At 40.2% G+C, this 19,758-nt stretch overlaps 1 protein-coding gene across 4 annotated transcripts in view; it reads left to right on the forward strand.

Annotated features, from left to right (window-relative positions):
• The window catches only part of RALGPS2 (Ral GEF with PH domain and SH3 binding motif 2), an 86,889-nt gene that overhangs the window by 7,246 nt on the left and 59,885 nt on the right, over positions 1-19,758 (forward strand). For all 4 annotated transcript variants that reach the window (XM_081947687.1, XM_081947686.1, XM_081947685.1 and 1 more), the window contains one exon: positions 16,924-17,058. In XM_081947687.1, coding sequence (XP_081803813.1) covers positions 16,948-17,058 — 111 coding nt within the window. In that variant the 5' untranslated portion in view covers positions 16,924-16,947. The remainder of the gene's footprint in view (positions 1-16,923; positions 17,059-19,758) is intronic.

Below are 19,758 nucleotides of genomic sequence, written 5' to 3' on the forward strand. Positions count from 1 at the left end.
TTAAACAGATAATTGATAAAATAGAAAGCTCTGAAATTTCTTTCAGCATTCCATCCATTCACTTTCATTCCAGATCTTTTCATCACATCTGTTCCATTCTATTGTAGGCTCCTTACTTAGTAACTCATTACCTTTTTTTTTTTACTTTTCATCAAAATCACATTTCTTCTGCCTCTTTGAAGTTTAATTATTTCTTGCATTCTTTGGTTACATTCATAGAAGCTATATTTTACTTTAAATACATGTGCAGTATTTTTTCTTGTTTTTGTAACATTTTTTCTATAGGCATTTATAGGCATCTTTTTCTCATAGAGAAAAAATGGTTTTTAGTGTTCTGTACCACTTTCATTGATCTTATTGATTATACTGTAAATTGCTCAGAATCTTTTTGAAATGTAATGCTATGTACAAACCATGACCGAATAGAAAAATTTTCTCACTAGCTTTATATTAGCATTTCTGTAGCATTTTCTTATTTGCAGTCTTTGATCTTTAAGGTCCTAGGTAACTTGGGAAGTGATTGTTTTGTTTTGTTTTGTAATCTTATTTAAAATAAAGTATATTGAATTATGTAAGAAGAACTAAATTAGTCTAGTGGTAAAAAAAATAGAGTCTGGTTGTACCTAACCAGTTTTATTTAAAAAAATATATGAATTTACCTTATGGCCATAGCAATAGTTGTCTGTATGCTTCTGAGTATAATTCAAAGAATTGAGATTGATATAAAATCTTACAGGATTTGAGCTCAGGAAATGGAATCTGGCAATCCTGTTTAAATACCGTAGTTTACAATTTTGCTGCTTTCACCTTAAGTCAGTGGCGATGGGAGCCTAGAATAAGATCATCACAGGTCAGGTTATCAGGAACAAGCTTCTTATTGTGATATGATGGCCCATTTATTAATAATATTTAGAAAGAGTAAAAGCATAGCTTTTCCATCAAATTTTTTGAGCAGTCTAATTATTATGTAAGTCCAAGGTTGTTCTTCATTGCTTAACCATTTTATTTTGAGCCCTGTTTTTGATATACCAGTAGTATTAATATTTTAACAAGGAACTTCTCACAATATGAATAGATTTGTATTGTTATACATTGTCTAGACACTAGAGTTTGGTTAGCCAGTATATAAGTGTGGCAAAATAAACCTAAAGAGTAGGATAGCTATCTAGCTGGCTTTTAGTCATATATCAAGGCAGGCTAAAATAATTGATTTGCTGCTTTAGGTTACTGTAAAATGGAAAAATATTCTTTATTATCCACTTTTAATACTGGTTAGAGGTAAAGATAATGAAATTCAAAATTAGATAATCATTTTGATATATCAAATTTGTTATGATAATCATTAGTATTTCTGAAATGTTTAATTGGTCCTGGTTTTGATTCAGCAAATTTATTATTTTCACAAGCCCGAACTAGTTCTTAATATATATCTCCTGAGACTGTCTGTCAGGATTACTAAGCATTCAGATTTTATTGATTTTTCCTATTCTGTGGCAATATTATGACAACTTATGTAATAAACAAGTTTACGTTGTTTTGTGCTTCTTTTGATTTCTCCATTGCTTCCTCTGCTTACTGATTTCATAAAACGCTTATGATAGGAGCAGATGACAAAATAATGTGCTTTATAATGCCATCATTTCATAGACTTGGAAAGAATATTGTATTAAGCCTTCAATATTAACATGATGCACGTGATACTCATTGCAAAAATGGTGATCTATTTTGAAACATAACATTTTTATCAAAGTTTATAACTTTCAATCCTTAGTATAACAAGCAAATCATGAATTTTGATAAGTCACTACATTCATTGCTAGTTGAAAGTAAGATGCAATAGATCTTAGTGCTTAGGCTTGCTTGAAATCTAATAGAACTCTAATGGTCTAGTTTTTTTCTTCTTAAATAGCTTTCTTTTCCTCTGGTTCTATCTTAGTTATCACATTGGCCCAGTCAGTATAATTTCCAAATGTCTATTCCTCTGTAACCTTAGTTTTATTAGACCTTCATCTTCTCAGAGAGGTTTATTTCCTCAGATTTCATGGAGATAATATTGTTTATTTAAAAAGGCAGGTCTTTAGTAAGAAATGGTGACAAAGAAAGAAAGGAAAGAGGAAAGAAAGAAAGAAAGAAAGAAAGAAAGAAAGAAAGAAAGAAAGAAAGAAAGAAAGAAAGAAAGACAGAAAGACAGAAAGACAGAAGAAAAAGGAAGGGGAGGGAAGGAAATAAAATAATAAATTACAATGTATTGTTTAATCTTGCTAATCTATAGCCAGAATGAGTGATGTGTATGTATATGTATATGAAGTGAAACAGGGGTTTCCCATTTTATCTCAATTCTACTATTAGACATTATAAGCTTCAAATAGAAAAGAGCCCAAATCTAGTTTTTTTGTTAAAAAAAACTTCCATGAAATAGATTTATATATTGAGCATATCTAAATTGTTTTCGCCCTCGCATAACATGGTAATACGGATCAGAATTTCTGTAGCTAAGCAATACAGGTGTAAAATGTGATTATATGTGTCCATACTGCTTAACCACAGCAGTTTCAATAGCAGTTTACCATTGTTAAGCAAATTACCATTGGTCATTAAGTGAGGACCTTACATTACTGGGACTTCTGACTTCCTGCCAATTTCCCCATTAACTTTGTTTTGGGAAAACGGCAGGGAAGGTCACAAATCTCAATCAGTGATTGCAGGATACTGCAACTATCAGTTGCCCGAGTGCCAGATCACAATTATGTGACTGCAAGTGTGCTGCAATAGCTGGAACCTTTGCAGAATGGTCACAAGTATTACTCATTCAATGCTGTCATTAGTTAGAACAGTCCCTGAATAAGTTGTTAGGTAAGGGCCACCTGTACAGCAGTGCATATTATTGCTGATATGATCTCCTTTCCATTAATGTATTTTAATAGTAATTGTTGTCTAACAATACTTTTTAAAATGTAGCTCTGGGTGCATACGCTTCAACTTGTTACTTGAATTTGCTGGTTGCAAATCACCATGTAAGTGTGAGAGAGGTTACATTATGAAATAGACTGTTTCCATTGAATACTGCCATTAAATGTTGATGAAAGTTGGATACTATTTACCTGAAGAATGAGTATATAAAGGGTATAGCATTTACTAGAAGGTGTTAGCTATTTGAGGTAAGCAAGATCAAGACAGAGATACAGCAGAGGTAACAGAATCTAACCAAAATCTAAGTAGGGTGTTTTGCCAAGTGTTAGGCAGTGGCCAGACAATTCGTTCTTTGAGGATCCAGAGATAATGAACAAAAGTAAGGAGATTTTAAACTTTATTAATAACTTTAGCAGGTAGATATTATCAGAAATATAAAAGCCTAACACTTCAGGCAGGATGATCTCCCTTCAGCTGCTCGGAATCTTTTTTTGACATTCCAAAGGCCCTGGGTACATAGCAATGAACACTTGAGCCTGTGCAGAAGTTGAAAGACAATTTCAGGGTTTATATTAGAAAAACTCCAGAAGGCGCTCCTTCTGTGATCATAAGGCTGCAGGATCTGACCTTGACTAATCTGGGATGGGAACAAAAATCTGAGAACTTTCCAGATAAGGAAAGCTTTGCAGCTGTGAACATTCCCGCTCCCACTTTCTCCTTATTCAGCAAGCAAGAGAGAAAAGAAAACAGGTTAGCTGAGAATGAGGTCTAAACTTCTAGAATTTTCTTACTATGAAGGAGAAAGCAAAATATGTCTCTATAATCCTCAGAATACAATGATTTTCCATATTGCCAATCCACAGGGTTATATTAGTTTATTCTCACACTCTTCTCAGGATACTTTTCACAAAGTCCCACTCATTCTTCTGCATTCTCAAAATTAGCTCTACATTACTTCACACTAGATTTAGTGTTTTTATTTAATACTGAAACTTGTTTCCTACTCTTGAAAGCACAGTTGATATCTTCAAAATTAATAACTAAATGACATTTCAAAGCATGAGTGCAAAACATTTTAATAAAAACTTGTAATTGCAAAATAAGTGAGATAAAATTATAGCATAAAACAAAAACTCAACTGAACTTGTACAAATTGCCCAATATCCTATACATAGAAGCTCTAAGTGAAATCCTTTAAAAAATACCCAAAAGCCTTTGGAAAGCAGTATTCTTTTTGCATTTAAGTAGTTAAATTCAAAGAACTGATCAACATTTCTGGTGAGATAAAAATAACGTAAAGAAGAATCTTAACTGAAAAGGGCTTAATAGATTTTCTTCTTTATGTATTAGATGTAAATATGAAAAGAAGAATTAACAGTGGATTAATGTACTTTTTGAAGCCTTTAGGGGTCCAGTCCTTCTACACATAACTTAAATTTAAAGTATCATTGCCATATTGATCAGGCTTAATATTTGCAGTACATTTTTTCCCTGTCACAGTTTATATGAATGCCAAAAGCAAACTTTTACATCTTCGTTTTAGGAATACTTAAGTACATGCTTTTTTTCTCCAAAGTTTGATGCCTCCAATACAGCAAGATTATTTAGCTCAACCTTTTTCAAAATGCATTTGAGATGCGTTTTTTGAGCCAAGTCATTCTCCTTTCACTAAGTGAATATAGTCATATTTTTCTCACAACTTAGAATAAAAAATAGATTGTTATGTTAAAACATTATAAAACTAAAGTACAAAGCAGGATATTTAAAGTGAAGTAGAATGAAGGGAATGCATGTTAAACATTATAAAACTAATAATGTTAAAACATTATAAAACTAAAGTACAAAGCAGGATATTTAAAGTGAAGTAGAATGAAGGGAACAACTTGATGTGCAGTATCAAAACATTGATGTTTTGTGAACCTTCTATATTTAGTCCCTGAATTTATGTGTTACGAATTAATTACATTCCGCTGTTATACCCCAAAAATGAATGAGACAAGAACAGATACTTTGCTTAATGGTTTTATCTAAAGCTTAGTGATCTAACGAACATGGTTTTAATATGGGCCTATCCATTTTTTATCATCTAGATGTAATGAGGTCAGGAAGCAGGGGTGGGTTCCTGCCGGTTCTAACCAGTTTGCTAGAAGTGGTTCCACAAATCTAGCATGCTGTGTAGAACCAGTTCCACTGGTGGAACGCCCTCTCGCTCACTCACCCCCAGGCCTCGCCCATCCGGTCACTGCTCATCCGCTCGCTCCCTCCGCCCATCCGCACCACTCCTCTAAGAGCCCTATAGAGAGCCCTTGGCTCTCTATTGCTGCCTGCCGAGGAGGTAAGTAAACTCTTTGCTGGCGTAGCGGCTTTTGGGGCTAATAGGGCTTGGTTTCCAACCCAATAGCCCCTACCGCTTCTGGATGTCTATTGCAGTTGCAAGGAGCAGAGGAGAGCGCGGAAAAGAGCGTGAAGGTTCTTGGTGCTCCGGGAAGCCGCAAAAGTGGCTGGGAGAGGCGCATGGCTTGGTTTAGTCTCCCTGGACATCGCAGCAGCAGCCCCAAGCACACCGATCTTGGTGTTTTTCGCATCGCAGCGTGCTGCAAGAGGGAGGGAGTGAAGACCTTTTACAGATTTCTGGTGGTGGAGGTGCTAGCCCGTCGCCCCATGGTCAACAAAGCAAGTCCGGGGAAGTCCTTTGCGCTGGCTGGAAAAGGTCTTCACTCACTCCCTCTTGCAGCACACTCCAATGCGAAAAACACCAAGATCGGCGTGCTTGGGGCTGCTGTGACATCCAGGGAGGCTAAACCAAGTCTGGAACTCATCTGCGGGTGGAGGGATCCCTCTCGCGTTCCTCATCTTCCCGGATGGGCTCTGGACCAGTGGAGCCGCCTCCTCCTTTTTAACCAGGCGGCTATCAAAGAGAAGAGGGCAGTGCGTGCCCATGGGCTTGTGCAGCAGCTGAAGATCACCGGGCTAAAAAGATCACCCAGTTAAAAAGATTGCCTGGTTAAAAAGATCACCTGGTTAAAAAGGAGGAGGAGGCTCCGCTGGTCTGGAGCCCATCTGCGGGGGGATGGATCCCCTTGCGTTCCTCGTCTTCCTGGATGGACTCCTGACCAGGGAGCCTCCTCCTTTTTAACCAGGTGACTATCAGAGAAAAGAGGGCAGTGTGTGCCAGTGGACTTGTGCAGCAGCCAAAGATCACCTGGTTAAAAAGATCCCCTGGTTAAAAAGATCCCCTGGTTAAAAAAGATCCCCTGGTTAAAAAGGAGGAAGAGGCTCCACTGGTCTGGAGCCCATCCACGGGGGGAGGGATCCCCCTTGCGTTCCTCATCTTCCCGGATGGGCTCCGGACCAGCAGAGCTGGCTCCTCCTTTTTAGCCAGGCGGCTATCAGAGAGAAGAGAGCAGTGTGTGCTTATGGGCAAGAAGCGCAAAGGCTCTATGGAGTATTAGAACAGCCTTAATCACGTTGAGCTGTACAGTCAAAAAAACTTTCCCTTCTGTAAAAAAAAAAAATTCCAGAGACTGACTGAAGGAGGGAATTCCTCAGCCAGGACACCCTTTGCTCCGCCAAAGCAGCCTTTTCAAGCAGGACCAGACTAGTTTGAAAGCCTCACCTTCTACTTTGGCTGGGAAATTCCCAGCCGCCCAGGCGCCATCCCGCAGAAAAAATCCCCTTCGCCAAAGCTCCGTAGGCGAGTGCTGCCTCCGCCCGCCAGAATCTCCGGAGAGAACTTTGCAACTAGTTGAGTGGCGAGCAGCGGACTTGAGCGTTTGCATGCACTCAGCCAAGGTCATGCTGAGCCCCGCTACTTTGGACAACCCGATCGATTTTACGATGGACGTGCACCCCCGGGAGGTGTTGAAGAAGGATAGGCAGCTCAGCCTGATCCAGGATGACAGGCACGAAAGCGGCTTACAGACAGAAAGAGAGAGGGAGAGAGACAGAGACAGACAGAGAGACACACACACACACACAGAGTGAGAAACAGACAGACACACACACGGAGGGAGGAGATACAGAGAGAGAGACAGACACACACACAGACACAGAGAGAGAATGACAGAGAGAGAGACAGAGGCAGGGTGGGAGATAGAGACAAAGAGACAGAGAGTGAGAGACAGACAGATAGACAGAGAGAGAGAGAGAGAGAGAGAGAAAGAGAAAAAGAGGAAGAGAAAGAGAAAAACAAGAAAGTGGAAGAGAGAGATGAAAGAAAGATAGATAGATAAAGGGAGAGAGACAAAAGGAAGGAAGGAGAGAGAAAGAAAGAAAAAAAGAAAGAAGAAAGAAAGAAAGAAAGAAAGAAAGAAAGAAAAAGAAAGAGAAAGAGAACGTATGACCACAATTGAGTACAAAATTTTGGTTGCTAAGCAAAAACATTGTTAAGTGAGTTTCACCACATTTTCCAAGTTGGCCACGCCTACCTGGTCACATGACCGCTGAGCCACTCCCACAAAACAGGCCATACCTACAGAATAGGTTCTAAAAATTTTTGAAACCCACCACTGTCAGGAAGTGATTCTTTGGTAAAAGCTCAAATAGTTTTTTTTCTTTTCATGTTAAAGATGGAGAATATATCCCTGCAATTTTCAAAGTATTCACAGCTAAATCTCCATCTCAGCTACTTTATGATTCCTGGTTAGGTCCCTACCTATAGGACAATGGAAGTGATGCAAAGTAAATTTATCAGAGCACTGTATATGCCCAAGAATTGTATCCAATATGATTTTATGGCTTGAGTTTAGCCAAAAGAAGTTCAAGTTAAGAATTTGACCAATGGGTAAGAATTCCACTATTTTCTATTAGGATAAATTTTACCCATTTTGTCAGATAAATTTCAATGTTTGTGGTCCCAAATAATCTTAATGGAGGGCCAGTTTGATCTAGTGATTAAGGAACCAAGCTAGAAGGCAGGAACTCATGAGTTCTAATCCCGCCTTAGCAATGAAAGCCAGATGGATGATTTGGGGCCAGTTACCCTCTCTCAGTCCAACTCATTTTACAGAGTTGTTCTGGGAAAACTAGAAGGAGGAAAGAGTTATTAGGTATGTTTGTTATCTTGAGTTATTTATAAAAAATAATAAAGGTGGGATATAAATACATATAAATAAAATTTAAAAAACGTTCTTCTTGTGGCCTTTCTTTTAGTTCTTGAATTCTCTCGGGCTAAGGAAGCCATTAAAAACAGATCCTGACATTGATCATCAGAATCAGATTTTATTCCTAAATCTCTCAACATGGTTTAATCTTCCCAGATATCAGCAAATTACATCAATTTATTGATTTCTCCTTCAAAGTTAAGGCTATTTTTTAGGGCCAGATTCAATAGTTTGCCCTCTGCATTATTGTATTGGAAATTTAATAAAGATCCCTATTGCTAAGGGAAACTTTCCTTGCGAGGGTTTAATTGAACCAATCCTTCATGTGCTGTTACATAGTCCATTTATATAGGAATCCCTCATTGTATCCTTATGGAAAGGCAGCTGGGCAGTTCAAACAATTGCTGAATGCTTATTCTAAACTTGCTAATTCTAAACTCCCCTCTCTCCTTTCACCTGATTTTGTGATCTAGAGAATGCAGTCTGTAAAATGAGGGGAGAACAGAAAACACTGGTCCAAAATGTTGCCTTGCTAGACAGAAAGAAAAGTCATTTTCTATGACCACTGCAAGTAAAATAATTGCAATGAATTACCAAACTCTGCTCTGCATTCTTTTTCTATTTTTTTTTCTTACTGCATGCTTTTGTTCCTTTATATCCTACCCTTAATGCACTCTTGGAGTAAATAGAAGGAAAGTTTGTAGACCCTGGAATAACCATGTCCATAAGAGCAGCAGAGTCTTTCACTGTATTTATTCCCATTATTTTATTTTTTATTTTTTATTCATTAAATTGGTTTGCCACCCATCTTGCTGTGTTATCTTCCTTTTGTCTTTTCTTAGGCAGGTGACCACATGGCATTAGGACACAGCAATGGTCATAAATATGAACCAGTGGCCAATCATCTGAATTTTGATCACATGATCATGGGAATGCTGCAAAAGTTGTAACTGAAAAATGGCCATAAGTCACATTTTTCAGTGCCGATGTAACTTTGAACAGTCACTGAATGAACTGTTGTAAGTCAAGAACTACCTGCAGGACTCAACGATCATTTGTTTGGTTGTTATAAAATGTTGTACTACCACTCCTGCTGTCATGTGATTGCGATCTATTTGTCTGGCAACCTGTTCGGGCTTATGACCAGTTGCCAAATGCCCTGCAACCATGTGATTGCTATTTGCAATCTTTGCTGCTGGCTTTCCAAGAAAGTCAATGGGGAAGCCAGCAGCGAAGGTTTAAGGCAGTGGTTCCCAAAGTGGGCGCCCCTGCCCCCTGAGGGGCGGTGAGATGGCTTAGGGGGGCAGTAAGAGGCCAGGGGGGCGGCAGGGGGGCGGTAAGAGGCCAGGGGGGCGGCAAAGGATTGCTGGAGGTGGCCTCCTCTAGCGAGCTATTCAGAACAAGTTCGCTCACTCACCCCCGCCCATCCAGAAGCTGCTCGATCGCTCGCTCCCCCCGCCCATCTGCACTATGCTATCCCTGTCCACTCACTGATTGGCTGGCTCACCAATCGCCCCGACTGCCTCTAAGAGCCCTATCTAAACCCAGTTAACTTTTTTTCTGCTTGGCTTTCTATAGATAGGGCTCTTAGAGGTGGGCGGGACGATTGGTGAGCCAGCCAATCAGTGAGAGCAGGGCTAGCATAGTGCAGACAGGCGGGGGGAGCAAGTGATCAAAGGGAGGCCATTTCGCCTCCCTTCGCTCCCACTTTGTCTTGATGAGGTCGCTGCAGCTGCGGGCGCGGACGGATGGAGGTAGCCTGAAGGAAGCCCGGGGGGGCAGGCGAGCGAGCGAGCGAGCTGCCTGATCCTCCATTGCTCGCCCGCTCGCCTGCCCGGGCTTCCTCTGGCTACCTCCGTCCGTCCGCGCCCGGAAGTTGCAGCGACCTCATCAAGACAAAGTGGGAGGAGAAGGGGCCTCAGTGCCCTGCCTGATCCTCCTTCGCTCGCTCGCTATTTTGCCTGCATGGGGTGCCTATGCAGAAGCCCTTTGCTGGCGGCCAGACCTCCCCTCCCCAGGGCGACAGCACATCCATGATCACCATCCAAGTAACGCTGCGGCCGCTCGGCCTGCGAAGAGAGGGAGGGAGTAAGTGATGGGTGAGGGAGAGCAGCAGGGGCTCTCTGCAGGGGCTCTGCATTCCCCACCCCCCCACCGGAGCCTTCCCAGAGGAGGTGGGGCTGGGGAATGTGGGGCGGGGAGGTGCTGTCTGGGGTGGGACTACATGACCTCTGGGGGTCCCAACCGGCCCTTCTGACTCTGGAGACCAGAAGCAAGCAAACACACACACACACACACACAGCAAAAGTGTCTGGTTTTGAATATAATCCTCCCTAGTGCTTGGGGAAAAAATAAGAGGAACATTTGGATATACATTTTGAATTAACTTGGAAAGAAAATTGCTAAAATCACTTTTAGTTGTGTTCTGCATTAAGAATTCATGCAGTAGTATTTCTTGTTGAATTAGCAGAGTAATATTTACAACAGCCAGCTAAGATAGTTTTATCTATCTTATAATGTGCGTGGGTAGAGGACTTAGGCATAAGTGCAATGTTTGCCTGTGATTATATAATAAATTTACAGCTTATACATTTGAATTAGATGTTTTTCAATTCATGTTTAACCTATACTTGATATACTTGTATTCAATACATAAGGTGTTAATTATGTCAATGGAAGAGATAGGAAACTGCATTAGTGATATATATGTCAATCTCATCAAATAATTCAAGCAAATGTTGGTGACATTGAGCTGAAGCCAAAGTTCAAGAAATTGTACCAAGAGTTTTAGTTACAGAAAGAAATTTCTGATCTCTATCCTGCACTATGGACAGTGGTTAAGAAGCTCCTTGTTGCATTTCCAACATCATATTTGGTGGAACATGGCTTCAGTGTGGTCTCCAAGCAAAGAAAATGACTCCAGATTACTGAATGTGGTGATTTAAGACTCCTGCTAAGTGACTTAAAACCAGACATTGGGAAACTGGTATCACTTCATCAAGCCCATCCATCACATTAAGAATTTACTGAACAGTGAAGTAGTTACTAAATTTTGCTAAGTTTACTAAGTTACTAGTTACTAAGGTTCTTGATAAATGATTATCAGACTTTGAAAACCTGGTATCACTGGATCATGTTCAACAATTTTGTTGAATTAACTAACTACAAAGGTTTTTAAATTGGATTTTGAATAAATGTGCAATTAATTGTTACAGAATTATACAAAATTACAATACAAAAAAAATGTTTGAATTTTACTGTTACTATCTTTATTCCTTCATGCAAACCACCCAGTCACATGACTCCCCCAGCCATGCCCATCAAGCCACGCCCACAGAACCAGTCGTAAAAAAAATTGAATTCCACCACTGGGTGGGGGGCACTGAGGATCAGTTTGTAGCACCAAGGGGGCGGTGGACTGAAAAAGTTTGGGAATCACTGGTTTAAGGAGTCTCCCTCATATCTGGTAGCTGATTGAAAGAGCTACCTGCTAAGGGGATCTGAATTCCTTTAGTGGGTACTGAAATGGGGCTCAAATCACGGGTGAAATTCAACGGGTTCTGACCAGTTCGGGTGAACCAATAGGGACAATTTGAATTGGTTCGCCGAACCGGTAAATATCATCTCAGGTTGGCCCCGCCCACACCCACCCAGCCGCTCGCTTGCCCCTTCCGGCTGTCGCTACCCAGCCCTTCCGGCTGTTGCCCAGGCAAGGCCAAGCGGAGCAGTGCACCAGCCAACAGTGTGCGCATGTGTGGCTGGTGCATGGAACAGGGTGGCAGCAGCAGCGTATTCAAGAAGTAGAGCAACTCCGGTAATTTTCGCTGCAAGGAGCCTGCAGCTAGCGTATCTTTCAGCACAAGAAGTGCCTCCAGATACACCGAAAAAAAGAGGCTGTGGCTGCAGGCATTCGTGACAAGGGGGGCAAGATGTGGGCTGGCGGGGAGCCCAGCGGTGACGGCTCAGCCCTGGCTTGCCTTCCCTGGCAGCCAGCCGTGGGAGGAAGGTAAGGGCGTGTTGTGTGGCGAAGGGAGAGCAGGAGGCCTTTGACAGATTAGGCCAGGCCTGGGCAAAAAATAGGCAGAATAGAAATTCATTTTTTTTTCCTACTGGGTTCTGTGGGCTCGGTGGTGAGAGGTCATGTGATGGAGCATAGCCGTGAGTGACATTGAGTTGGCCATATCCACTCAGTCACAGGACCCATCCACCCACCCCAAAGCCACATCCACAGAACTGGTAGGGAATTTTTTTGAATTTCACCACTGGCTCAAATACTGAAGATTTGAGCACTGTTTCTGCATTCCACTGAAAGAGTCTTTTTGCACATGGAGGGTAGATGAACTTCTTTGGCAGGGTGCAAAAACAGCTGAAATCTTGAAGATTTGAACTCTATTTCTGCATCTCGTCAGAGGAATTCCACTTTAACAAGTAGCTCTTTCAAGTAGAAGTGCAGGGTGCCTCAGGGGATTAGGAGAGGCCCAGAACATGCCACGTGCAAATGTCTCTCTGCTCAGAATCTGAATTGCTCCTCCATGCCAAAATTCCTGCTGGTATTTTGGCATGGAGGATTTTCAGCTCCTGAGTGGAGCCTACCAGAGTCTCCCCCACCTTCCCTGAAATATCCTTCTGTGGACTCTCTTCAGTTAACAATGTGTGAGATCACTTAATGTCTAAAATCAAGAGTGTTAGGATTGCAGTTGTTGAGTGAAGAAGTCATGTGGGGATTTGTTCTTAACAATTGCTTCATCGGTGACCAAGATTCCAGTCCCAATTTGTAGGACAGAGGCAAGCAGGGTGGAGTTAAAGGAGGGATTATTCCCTACACAGCCAGAAGAGCTAAATCCAATTGCCCATGAATGCCGTTAAACCTTATCTAGATTACCCTTTTTGTTGTTGTGTTGACCTCATTTTAAAAGGATTAATTAATTTCAAGTTTGGTTTTCAAGGCCATAATATTCAAATGCATTCCAAAGGTCATAGAACACTTAATTTCATTTTAGATACACAGTGTTACCTTATTTTTGAATTATGAACCTTGAGTTATATTAGTGAGTTTTACATTTAAGAGTGATTGGTCCTTTAATACAATTTTGAAATAATCTTGCTTCAGCATAAATTCATAATTTGGAAATAGATGGCTTCTGTACCAGTTAGATACAAAGCAGCCTTTTTTATTTTTTTTCTGTAATTATTTACAAAAAAAACATGTTGAATTAATACTTTGATATGTAAATCACAAGAATGTGCTTTATGCTGATTGTAAAGAATAAAACCTTTTGAGTAATTCTCACTTAATTTTCATATGTTCATTGACCATTCAAAGTTATGATGTCACTGAATGCAATGCCCCCACAGTCACATGAACAACATTTGGGCCCACCTCTATTTGCAACCACCTTTTGGCCGCATCTGATGCCGCCAGCTGCCTTTACCACCTAGCCCTGCCTGCTGCCATCACATTTCTCTCACACCCCACCCAGACCCTCCATTTGTGTCCCACCCAAGGTCTTCTTTTGCACCAGTGCAGCCAGAGCTTCTCTTAAATCCCTCTCAGGACCACTGTTCACATACAAGATGTAATGGAATGTGTGATGACGTTGACAAACAAGGGGAAGAAAGGCTGCCCATGAAACAAACAAAAGAGGTAGGAGCCCCCAGAGAAAGAAACTAAGAAGGTAACCTGACTTAGTGGATCAAATAATTAAAAGTAGCTGCAGGAAGTTTGTACTTTCAGACTTGCAATGCTGACATCAGCCCTCCCAGATTAACCAGATAGGAAACACTACCAGATGAACTAATTCTATTTTATTTTAAGGCTGTATTAACAGATTCTTATTCCCCATCACTTAGTGATGGTAATCTCAGCAGTCCCCATTGCTGTCACTAACCAAGTCTTACTGGCCATTAGGTAAGAACCCATCCCAATTCAAGTAAATCCTAGCTTGGTACCTCCCAGTCCCAAGCCACGGTAAAATAAAAGAGTGCCTTTTGTTGAATCCCATCCTCTGCCTATCTTTCCCCAATATTTCACCATTTGGCTGCCCATTACCTGCTGATGCTAGCTGCCCCCACCACCTACATGCCCATAGTGTACCAGCTGGGACCTTTTGTGCCACCTTCTTGGGGTGATTTACAACTGCATGCTTTATACACATTACAAGCATAGCTCAGTAATGGGAAAACCAGTCCCAGTTACTGTAGTTAACCAAGGATTATCTGTATAACTTAACATTTTGTATATTAATTTAATCTTCTTTTATTAGTGCTGATTGATTAAATTCTTTTATTCTTGAACCGGAGAGCTTGGATATAGGATTTACATATTATTTAGATATGCTCCATATTTTTTCCCTTATTAAAATTAGCTTCATGTTTGTTTGTTTCGTGTTTGTTTGCAACATTTCAAGATGCAAGAGTGGGCAACCCATAATGCTCAGGCTACATTGTTAGCAAGTTATCAATGTTCATGCCAATTTCTTTTATCTTTTTTCAATAGACAATTGAAAAACTATTTTGTGCCTTAGAACTATGTCTCAGAAAGCAAAAATAAATTTTTATCTTATCCTCACTAGCGTCATTCTTTCACCAAACACATACCTTGTAACTTTCAACACCTCTGGAGGTGTTGGAAACATAGCTTCCTCCACTGTATCAAACATTACAGATTTTTTAAAAACTTAAGAAAAATCTGCTAAATTAAGCTCCCTGAACTGTCAAGAGTTCAAGATTCAGTAGACATCATTAATGGGAGATATTTTTATTTTGAACTTTGCATGTAGTCAGACTTTCCCAGTCTTAAATGTTATTTGCTTTTAGTTTAATAGTATATTTATGTTGAATATTTTGGAATTATTTTTCCTTCAGAATAGAGATTAGTGTGCTGTGTATGTGTGTGTGTGTAAAAACATTTTTGAAAGTTGATAACAATACACATAGTCCTCGACTTACAACCACAATTGAGCCCAACATATTCATTGCTAAACAAAGCAGTTGTTAAATGAATCATGGCAGGATTGTTAAGCAAATCACTGCAGTTGTTAAGTGAATCTTGTGGCTAAGCAAATTTGTTTTCCCCCCATTAACTTTGCTTGTCAGAAACTGGGAAACTGGGAAAGCTGCAAATGTTGATCACATGACACCCGGATGCTTTAACTATATGCTGGTTGCCAAGCACCCAAATTTTGATCATGTGACCATGGAGATGCTGCAATGATTACAAATGTGAAAATTGGTCATGTCACTGTTTTAGTGCTGTTGTATCTTTGAACAGTCACTAAACAAATGGTTGTAAGTTGAGGACTACCTGTACAATACTGTAAAATCAAGAGAGGGCAAAACAGATCTTTAACTTTCATTCCTTTATATCCTTAATAGTCTTTAAACTTCATACATCTGGAAGCTAACAATTCTGATGACCCGTAGTTGCCTTCCCTTGCAGCTACTATGTAACGGAAAAACTGCTCTAGAGGGAAAAAATGGCAAATGTCCACCCTGCACCTCCCAAACTTTTTTAATGAGCTTCATTGCTTAAGCCGTTGCTTTGGCACAAAGTTATTTCTGCACCAACATTTATTGAATTTTAAATTTATGTTTATATTAAGTTATTTTAAATTGTAAGTTTCTCATTATATTACATTGTTTTAAGTATGTTGTTTGGTTTATTTTTGTCAATAAATAAATGAATAATGTTTTTTTTTATTGATTTGTTTGAATGGGCTCTCTTTATCTAATTTTAAGTCTTGTGTGAAGAACAAATCACATTTACAGGTAGTCCCTGACTTATGGCTAGTTGCTTAACGACTGTTCAAAGTTACCACAGACCTCTCTAGGGGTACTTAAGGCATAGTCCCAAAGTTCTGTCAGCTCCCTCCCCCGACCTGCATTTACAGCAGTTAGGATAGTCCCGCAGTTACATGGCAGTGTTTTACAACAGGATTTTTTTCAAAAAGCAGCATGCATTCTGGCTTTCAGCAAAACCTACACTGTGGACCATTGATTCACTTAATAACCATGACATTCATTTAATGATCACTGCAAAAAATCAGGTTACATGGGTGATCCAACTTTTGACTGTCATGACTTATGACTATGATTGATAGGTTCCATTATAGTTGTAAGTAGATGACTAACTGCGTGTAGAAATATTGAAAAATCAGTTTACGAACTTTTAAGGACCACTGCATTTACTCTCATATTGTATACTTCTAGTATCATGTCCTGTCTTCTATTTACTTCCATATTTTCAATGCCTACTACGCTCCTGTAGAGTCAAGATATCCATCAATATCTTATCCAAAATGGAAATAAACTAGATCTATCTAAACTAGAAACAGTTGGACATACTGTACTTGCTCCAAAACTGTGGAAAATCCTCAGCTCTAAAGTGAATTTTAACCTGATCAAATCTACTGTGTCCAAAATAATAAAAAATGCTAATAAACTTTGTAGTACAGAGAAGCATTTTCCGTATTTATCCTCCTTGATAGCCACTTGCTGTTAGAAATTCCACTGTAGAAAAGATGGAGAAAATGTTCAAGACAAGACAAAGAATGTGTTTGAATAACATAGTGCTGAAGAACTATTTTAAAATAAATTGATTACATACTCAGAAGCACCAATGCTGTAGATATATAAGTCTCTTTAAACAGTATAAACATCAAATAGATAAATAAAATATATTAGCATTTGTAATGATAGCACAAACTAGATATCTAATATTTTTCTTGTTTACTGGACTCAGATGGTCATTAATGTACTGTTAGTTTGAATTTGCTGCTATTCTGATTAAAAATTTTATTCCACTGTATTTTGCATTAAATTAGATTTTTTTTGATAATTTTGCTATTAGCAAAAGTATGTTGAGCTGTATTATGAGGCATATTTATCCTTAACATTACTTTTCTTTTTTAAGGAATGATAACTTGCGTGAACGTGAATGAATAAAGCCACTTCTGCAAATGTAGGGCAGAAGGTCAATGGTGCAAACAGTATGGCCCTAATGAACGGACAGACCAGTAATATTAATATTGTAGCTACTGCTTCAGAGGTAAGGAAGAAATAAAGAATGTCTTATGCAGTCAACTTAAATAATAACAGAATAAGTCCATAATAATCATATATAATACAGTACAGAAGGGAGGGTAAGTTTAAATATTATGATATGCAGATAATTCCTCTGTGCTATAAAACTATAAGGCATATTTACAGTATAAAATATGTAAGCAAAAAACAATCCAGGTAGTCTTTGAATATGACCGCAATTGAACTTAAAATTATGGTTGTGACAGTGGTTCAACAGTTAAGCCATGTGACTATACCCAGTTTTATACCTTTTTTGCAGTGGTCATTAAGTGAAATCTGTAGTTGTTCAATCAATTTTATCCAATGGGTGTTTTTTGGTCAGTAACTGGAAATAAACACCATAAAGTGGCAAAAAATGCCAAAAATCATGGACAAATGACATGGGGCGCTGCAAACAGCCACAAATGTGAACTGGTTTTGCCAAGCGCCAAAAATGCATTCATGTGACCATAGGAGGAGTACAGTGGCCAGGACTCCAGAACCACATCATAAGTACATTTTGACAGATCCATTGTAACTTGAAATAGTTGCTAGGCATCCAGTTGTTAACCAAGGATTACCTATATGGACATCTTTGTTTTGTTTTTAAAGTGATTATACAGTACTGTTCTTTGCAACTAGGAGAGTTATGACTTCTGACTGTACCTCTTGTTATTTCACTGATTAGATTTGGGCATGTATATATAATAAAATGAAAATTATATAATTGAAAATATAGTTTGATCCCATTTGAAGCATTATTTTAATTTGAAATATTCAGAGTTACCTATTAGAAGTTGTCAGTTAGTATTTGACAATTTAGGTGAATAATTTGCCCATTGATAATGAAAAGTAGTAAAAATGTAACACAATAGTCACTAATAGGAAAACTATCTAAACAATCAAGAGACAGTGATTGTATCAATAATATGTCTGCATATTAATGGATTTTACCAAAAAAGAGTATTGTTATTGATTTATGCAAGTTGAATTTGCCATTTATGTGAGGGGAAAGAGAGCAAAGAAGAACATGGCTCTTCTATAACGGAGATCTCCAGCCCCCAGCAACAGCTTACCACCAGACCATGGCCTAGGCCAGCGATGGCAAACCTTTTTTGGCTCGCGTGCCACAAGTGGGGGGAGCGCGCGGGGGGTCGTGTGCGGGCGTGCCGCACCCATAATGCAACGCATGATCCCCCAGTGTGCATGCGCGCACAACACACGCCCCCCATTTTTACATGCTTTTTTTGCCCTCCCCAGGCTCGAGAGGCTTTATAGAAGCCTGGGGAGGGTGAAAAGAGCCTCCCCGCCCCCCGGAAGCCCTCCGGAGGCTTCAGGGACCGTCCGGAGGCTTCCCTGAAGCCTTCGGAGCGCTTAAAACTACCCTCCGAGCAAACCGGAAGTGACTTCTGGTTTGCTCAGAGGGTCTTTTTAAGCGCTCCGAAGGCATCAGGGAAGCCTCCGGACTGTCCCTGAAGCCTTCGGAACGCTTAAAACGACCCTCCAAGCAACCCGGAAGTCACTTCCGGTTTGCTCGGAGGGTGGTTTTAAGCATTCCGAAGGCTTCAGGGAAGCCTCCGGATGGTCCCTGAAGCCTCCGGGGGGGAGGCTCTTTTCACCCTCCCCAGGCTCCTATAAAGCCTCTGGAGCCTGGGGAAGGCGAAAAATAGCTTTTAAAAAGGTGAACTCAGCTGGCCAGCGCCCGCATGCACGCTGGCCAGTTGACAGGGCAGCGCCTCGCGTGCCCTAACAAATGGCTCCGCGTGCCACTTGTGGCACCCGTGCCATAGGTTCGCCATCACTGGCCTAGGCGAACATGCAGGAAAGCATGCCCACAGCTCCATTTGCACAAGTGATAGGCATGCGTGCCTGCCACTCGCACAAATGGATAGAGCTGCACACACTCACTTATCCACCACTTGTGCAGAACCATCCTCTTTTCCCCATCCCCACCCCGCCACTCCGCAAAGCTGGAAAGGTTGGGACTGCTGTTTTATAAGACTTGTATAATATGTTTTGATTAGCTTGACACAAGAATTAGAGATTTCAAATGGTTTTCACTTAATTCCACTGACTTGGTTTTTAGTAATGCATTTTATATTTCTGTACATTAGGTGGAATTCAGTTCTACCTTCAAGATGGCATCTATAGCATTTCTTTAATTTAATAATCTATTACATTTATATGCTGCCCAACTCTTAATTATTCTGGGAGGCTCACACAAATTATAATTCCAATAAAAGGTAAAAGATGGCAAAAATGACAAACCAGATAGAATAAAGCAAGAAGTCTCACTCTCCTTTGCCTATGGCCTGGGTGGAGAGCGAGGTCTTCACAGCTCTTCTAAACAACAGCAGAGTAGGGACCATCCAAACTTTGGGGGGAACCTTATTCTAGAATAATACAGGTGCTTCTATAGAGATGATGCACTTCCAGAGTCCCAATAGATAATTCAAACAAACCCAGAACATATAAATTCTACAAGATCAAATCAGCTGAGCTGATATGGGTGATGGGCAATTCCTCAAGTATAGGTAGTCCTCAAGTTACAAGCATAATGGAGTCTGCCCATTCAGGTTGGAAGTTGGGACAGCATTAAATGAACTGCCTCAAGTACCGTAACAGCCAGCCATCCCTGCTCTCTCCAGTGGATTTGTTAAATGAATGCACAGATCATTAAGTGGAG

This window comes from Natrix helvetica, assembly GCF_964273705.1.
Source record: "Natrix helvetica genome assembly, chromosome: 3".
Lineage (NCBI taxonomy): Eukaryota > Metazoa > Chordata > Lepidosauria > Squamata > Natricidae > Natrix > Natrix helvetica.